The 6,893-nt window shown below is 33.4% G+C and overlaps 1 protein-coding gene across 1 annotated transcript; it reads left to right on the top strand.

Moving 5' to 3' along the window:
* The first annotated feature begins 1,017 nt into the window (after nt 1-1,017).
* Nucleotides 1,018-4,408, top strand: LOC145158933 (mechanosensitive ion channel protein 6-like). Its single transcript, XM_079077794.1, has 5 exons — nt 1,018-2,832; nt 2,933-3,056; nt 3,173-3,466; nt 3,597-3,799; nt 3,901-4,408. Exons 1-5 carry the CDS (start codon nt 1,127-1,129, stop codon nt 4,187-4,189), a joined length of 2,616 nt encoding a protein of 871 aa, XP_078933920.1. The 5' UTR covers nt 1,018-1,126; the 3' UTR covers nt 4,190-4,408.
* The last annotated feature ends 2,485 nt before the right edge of the window (nt 4,409-6,893 follow it).

Here is a 6,893-nt window from a genome sequence, read left to right as displayed (position 1 = left end):
GTGTCCCTTGGTTATACATGATTATAATTATATTGTAAAAGTATTAAGGATCTTAGACTAATACTATATGGGAAATAAAATCTTTTATTTAATAATTTACAAGGCAATTAAAAATGTATAAATAAATACAAGAAATAAGTGATGATAATGGAAATAAGTCAATAAGCTACTTTATAGGGTGTCTAATGTTTGAACTTTGAGAACTCCGTTTATACGTCCCCAACTGTTATCTAGAATTCTTAAAATCGAAAAATATATAATTATAGATGAAGTTTTTCTATTTATATATTATTTATCAATGAAAAGAAATTATATTTTATAAATTTAATAAGTAATTCTTTTATAGTAAAACAACTTGTACAAAAGAAATCATTTTTCAATTGATCCATTAAGTACCATTAATTAAAAAAAAAATTGTTGGTCACATAAGTATAATCAATCGCTCAATGTGTTTATAAACACATAGTAACATCAATGTGTTTATAAACGCAAAGTAATATTTTGAAAGTGACGTTATAATTTACGGATTGATTAATGAAAGTTTAATAGTTCAATTAATAAATGTGTTAATTGGTAAGTGGATGCTCATATATTAATTAATAATTCATTTGTTAGACATTTTTTTAAAAGAAATGTAGTGTTAGAAGTTTAAGATTAGTTTTAACACATTAAAATATTAAATTTACATTAAAAAATAGTTATTTTACCATGATATCGGGAATGATAAATTCAAAATCAGAAATGTTACTGCGAGAGGATGATATGTTTTATAAAAAAAGTTTATTTTACAAAGTGATGAGTGATGGCTTTTATTAATAACCTCATTAACGGTGATTAGTTTAGTTAATAACCTAGAATACAAACGTTTAAGAAGGTCGGGTCTCGGAGCTTCTAGAGAAAACAATATTTAGAATTTAATTTGAAATAATGATTTTATGAGGTGTAAAGTGCAAACTAATATAAAGTTGAAGGTATTTCTTCTTCACAAAAAACTGTGTCGTCCTTTTTAAAATTAGTAGGTGCTTTGCCTTTGATGATTCATCACCTTGCTTTGTGCACCGTTCCTGAAGAATAATAATTTAATCTGACGCTTTCGATTTAAATTCTTCGAACATTGTTGACTGTAATGGACAAATTCAGAAAATCTTTCAACAAATCTCCCCAACACGAACCACAGATCGAGCTTGAAGAAAAGCAAATCCTGCTTCACGTGAACGATAACGCCGTTGATCAGTTTCCATCAACTACTATGTCTTCCTCTCTGCCACTTCCGGATTCCGGCGAACGCCGGAGAGATACAGGTAAGGGTACAAACGGTAATGTCGATCTTATAAAAGAAGCAGAGCTGGCGGCATACAAGTTCAACTCTGTTGTGGACCAGCAAAACCCTAACAAAGTTTGGAGAGAATCGAGTTACGATTTCTCGAAAAACAATGATAACTTTGATTTCATGACTTCTGATACGCCATCGACGCAACAGTCTCCGCCGTTATCAAGGATAGCCGAGAGTCCGAGTAACTACGGCATGCTCTCGCCTAAGGAAGTTAGGGTTTCCTTTCATGAGGAGGTGATTGAGCCACAGCCTCTACGGCAGAGGTCTAATGGTAGTGGTAGTGGTTGTGGCGGCGGCGGCGGTGGCGCTGGTGGTGGTGGTGAAGAAGTGTTGATTTGCTCCTCGAATTCTTCGTTTAAGAGAAAATCGAGCTTAATGCGAACGAAAACGAAGTCTAGATTAATGGATCCACCGGAGATAGATCAGAGGTCCGGTAGACAATCGAAGTCGGGATTTTTAGGGAAAGGTGGTAGTGAAATCGACGAAGACGATCCATTTTTGGACGATGATTTACCTGATGAATATAAGCAAATAAGGTATAACAAATGGACTGTACTTCAGCTATTCGGTTTAATCCTCATTCTTGCTGCTTTAATTTGTTCTCTCACAATTCCTTATTTCAAGAACAAGGAAATCTATGAACTTGTCTTGTGGAAATGGGGGGTTATGATGTTAGTTTTGATCAGTGGACGATTGGTTTCAGGGTGGGGGATTAGGGTTCTTGTAAACTTGATAGAAGGAAACTTCTTACTTCGGAAAAAGGTTTTATATTTCGTGTATGGATTACGAAAAGCAGTTCAAAATTGTGTTTGGTTAACTTTAGTTCTAATCGCATGGCAATGCATATTTGATAAAAAAGTTGAACGAATGGCACATGGGAAGGTTTTGCCTTATGTGACAAAGATTTGGATATGTCTTTTGGTGGGGACAATCGTTTGGCTATTGAAAACATTGTTAGTCAAAGTTCTTGCATCCTCTTTCCATGTGAGCACATTTTTTGATCGGATTCAAGAATCTTTATTCAATCAATATGTAATTGAAACCCTTTCGGGCCCACCGGTGATTGAGATCCAACAAGTACAGGAAGAGGAGGATCGAATGATGGCAGAGGTTCAAAAGCTTCAGAATGCTGGTGCCATTTTGCCACCTGATCTTAAGGCAAATATATTCAAGAAAAGTGGGAGGTTTATAGGCACTTCAAGAACCAGTACTCCCATGGCTGGTAAAAGTGGTAAATTTTCTGAAGCTAACACGCCTAAGAAGGCTGAAGAGGGGATCACAATTGATCACTTGCATAGGTTAAATCAGAAGAATATATCAGCTTGGAATATGAAAAGATTGATGAATATTGTTAGAACAGGAGTGCTGTCTACTTTAGATGAACAACTTGAGGGCGCAACAGGTGATGAAGATGAGTCTGCAGTGCAGATCACAAACGAGAAACAAGCCAAAATTGCAGCCAAGAAAATATTTTGTAATGTCGCTAAGCAAGGCTCAAAGTAACTTCTTAATCCTATTTTGAAACCTTAACTTTTATCCATTATTCCATTATCAAACATGTTTTCAGCATATCTTTTTTTTAAAAAAAAAACTCCACAGGCGTATTTATCTAGAGGATTTAATGCGTTTTCTGAGAGACGATGAAGCATTGAAGGCAATTCGACTCTTTGATAGTGATTGTGAAACCAAAGGAATTAGCAAGGCACTTCTCAAGAATTGGGTGGTAAGACCTTTTTTTCATCTTTTTTCCAATATCAACTTTTTTTTTTCCATATTTAATGATAATTTAATTCACACGAATTGAAAAAAAAAAAAAAAAAAAAATCTTTGTTTATCCAGGTTAACGTATTCCGAGAACGAAGAGCTCTTGCATTGTCTCTCAATGACACAAAAACAGCTGTAAACAAACTCCATCAAATGCTGAATATAGCTGTCGGGATCTTAATAATCGTGATCTGGCTTCTTATACTTAAAGTTGCAAGCACGCATTTCTTCATATTCCTTAGTTCACAACTGCTTTTGGTTGTGTTTGTGTTTGGCAACACATGCAAGACGACATTCGAAGCCATTATTTTCTTGTTTGTAATGCATCCGTTTGATGTCGGTGATCGTTGTGAAGTTGACGGCGTTCAGGTGAATATTAAAAATAACAATGTACTTTCACTTATATCTCTATACATTAGCATTGTAAAGTAGTATTTACGTTGTGGTTATAAACTTTGTTATTGTCATGGTTGTAATTTTTGATTTTGTGATATTGCAGTTGATAGTTGAGGAGATGAATATATTGACCACAGTTTTCTTGAGGTTCGATAACCAAAAAATTATATATCCGAACAGTGTCTTGGCCACAAAACCAATAGCCAATTACTACCGTAGTCCGGATATGGGAGATGCTGTTGAGTTCTGTATTCATGTATCAACTCCTAGCGAAAAGATTACTCTCATGAAGGAGAAGATAACAAGGTATATCTCTATACTAATCTTTTTGTCCGGTCCGAATAAGCAAATGACCATTTTACCTTTCTATTTGATAAATGGTTAATGACAATTTGTTGGGATTGCAGCTATATTGACAACAAGAGTGATCATTGGTACCCGGCGCCTATAATATGCTTGAGGGACATAGAGGACATGAACCGGTTAAAGATATCGATATGGCCATCACATCGTATGAACTTTCAAGATATGGGTGAAAGATGGCAACGAAGAGCTCTTTTAGTTGAGGAGATGATTAAAGTCTTTAGAGAGCTTGATATTGAATACCGTATGCTGCCTGTTGACATCAATGTCCGTAACATGCCAAATGTGACATCGAATAGGCTTCCATCCACGTGGAATACTTTGGCAAACTGATATAGATATGTCTCAAGTGAGGTACATGACCTGTTTATTGAAGAAGGCATTAGGTCTAATTTTGCAGTGCGTTGTACGCTATGATCTTGTGGTTTGATACTTAGACGGTGCGATATTTGGATGTATATACAAATAACATAAGGAATTCTTGGAGCCCATTCCCTTGGCACGTTTGTTCCATATATGATCAGTTTTGTGGGTCGTATGTTTTTTTAATTATATATACTTTGACGCTCTTATGAAAAAGCCATCCTTATAATTTTTTATTTTTTTTATTTTTTTTTCTAGACCTACCTTTGAGAAATAGGATTTTAGTAGGTAAAAATGCTTCATCTAGTTGCAGTGGCTTTTACAAAAAGTTCGGGGTTCAAATTTTCTCACGTACAAAATATTGATAGTTTATCATTTTTTATATATAAAAAAAATTGAATACATCCCCTTACTTTTGACAAGAATTTGCGGATTTACTTGTTGCGGAATTTAGGTTTTGAACCTTCTTTTTCAATTTTATTTTTTATGTATTTCTGGTTTATTAAACTTTTTTATATTTGACAGAAATATGTTCGGTTTTACTTTTTTTTTCTTCTGATTCATAAAAGTTTTAAGTTTTTTTTCCCTGGGTTATTAAGGGCTTTAAGCCCCCTAAGTTTGACAAAATATTCGATTTAACTGAGTAAATGGTGGCAACTGATGATACAACACGACAAAATACACGGTACAAAACGAAATTCAAATTCAAATTCGTTTTAGTGTCAAGTGTGAAAAACACGACTTCGTGTCGTATTGGTGTTCAAAATTCGACACGAAATTGACACGATTTAGCTTTTGACTGTTGTGTTTTTCGTGTTTGTCGTGTTATATATAATTAAGTATTAATTAAATAAGTTAATTGTTATTTTTGGCATGTCGTGTTGTGTTTATCGTTTTTTAATCAGTTCGTTTTCATGTTAGTTAAAAAAACACGACGTCGTGTCGTGTTCGTGTTACATAAAACATTGTCGTGTCGTGTTAGACAAAACATGATATGATGACCCGATTTGTCACCCCTAAATAAATTGACAAAAATGGTAAAAAAAAAAAGTTACAAATATCTAATATTAGTGAACCTAAATTCACAAAATGATAAATCTATACAGCTAAACTTAAGGGCTTTTATATCATTATTCCCAAAGATAATGAGTTTTTTTAAATGGATGTTTAGTAATTTTTATATTCTCTATGCTTTAGTATATTGTTTATGTTTGTAACAGAAAGTAGATAGTGCATCGGTCGTCAAGCAAAGATAACTTCCTATAATTTTATTATATTTTTACTATCTAAAAGATAATATTTGATATTGGTTGTCAAGCAGAAAAGTCTAATAGTGAGAGAATATTTAACATTTGTTGTCGAGCATGAGAATCATACTCTAATTTTACTATATTTTATCTATATGATCCATTACGGTAAAATAATACTCAACAAAAATAAATTAGTAATACAATAAGATTACAGTAAGCTAATACAATAGATAGAGATAATACAATTAGGCTAAGTAATTAACACTATTTAATCCATACTCGATTGATTAGGGTTACTAAACTAAGTTAATTATTTAACCTTGAAACCTTCATAACATTTTTCTTATAAGACTAATGGAAGCATCCAAGAGACATCCAGAAGATTTGGCATCAATGCATCATAATATTGAGATTGAGTCAGAGTATCACACAAGCAATGTGAACTAACAAATAATTTCACACGGTTGTGTAAGTGATCCGACATGCCCATTTCATGTAGAAATACCAAAAAATAATACTGTACTATTTTTGCCAACTTGCTTCAAATTCATTTTGATCAAAGTTTTAATGAGCTAGATTGATTATAACGGTTTCAAAACTTAACCTAACATGAAATATCATCACCGAAGCCCAAATCAAAATTGAACTCTAAACTTATAACCAAAACGTATTTTACATGAATCGAGGGATCACTCACCATTTTTTAGAAACCAAATTCATTAGAGCACCATCAAGTCCAACTTTACCTCAAATAATGGTTCATCTCTTTTAATCGAACTAACCTTGAAAAATCTAAATTAAATCATATCAAAACACAGAAACCACCATCAAATTCGGATCTTGGTGAATCAATTGTTGGTTCATCAAAGCTAGGGCTAGTTACCCATTTATGTTTCATAAACCCTGAAATTGACTAGATAGATTGATTAGCTTCAATAATCTAGATATAAAACACCAAAATATATACCTAAATACATTGAACTATTGGATTCAACTAACATTCCGTGATCCATGAAACTAAAAGGTGAAACACTCATGTTAGAAACCCCATACATCAAAACAAGCATCCATGAGAGAAATTGACAAGGGTTTTGAATCTTGATTTTGATGCTAAAGATGATTAGGACTCACCAACTTCTCTCAGTTTGAAGTTATTTTTGTTAGATGTATTTTTGTATGTATACGTTTTATATTTAGTTTGTATTTGGTTGGGCTGTCCAACATTGTATTTAGCCCATTACTCTTATTTGTAGCCCTTTTTGTATTATTTGTGGTATTAATATACGTGAGAGGCTGGATGCCTATTCATGGGAAAATATTCACTGTAACATGGTATCAGGCTATTCTACCCTCTAACCCTAGCCAATCCCTTCCTGTGGTCGTATTCTTCTCACATTTCACCCCTGTTCTTCATCTTCTCTCTT

This window comes from Lactuca virosa, chromosome 2 (assembly GCF_052849685.1).
Source record: "Lactuca virosa cultivar CGN04683 chromosome 2, Lactuca_virosa_CGN04683_v6, whole genome shotgun sequence".
Classification (NCBI taxonomy): Eukaryota; Viridiplantae; Streptophyta; class Magnoliopsida; order Asterales; family Asteraceae; genus Lactuca; species Lactuca virosa.
The sequence above is the reverse complement of the archived record's forward strand: the minus strand, read 5'-3'. Positions and strand labels throughout refer to the sequence as shown.

Bases quoted from the DNA above. Each gene is read 5' to 3' on its own strand.
- LOC145158933 (XM_079077794.1), top strand. From the start codon at position 1,127: ATGGACAAATTCAGAAAATCTTTCAACAAATCTCCCCAACACGAACCA. The intron at 2,833-2,932 runs GTAACTTCTTAA...AAAACTCCACAG, and splicing joins GTCGCTAAGCAAGGCTCAAA to GCGTATTTATCTAGAGGATT. The intron at 3,467-3,596 runs GTGAATATTAAA...GTGATATTGCAG, and splicing joins GTGAAGTTGACGGCGTTCAG to TTGATAGTTGAGGAGATGAA.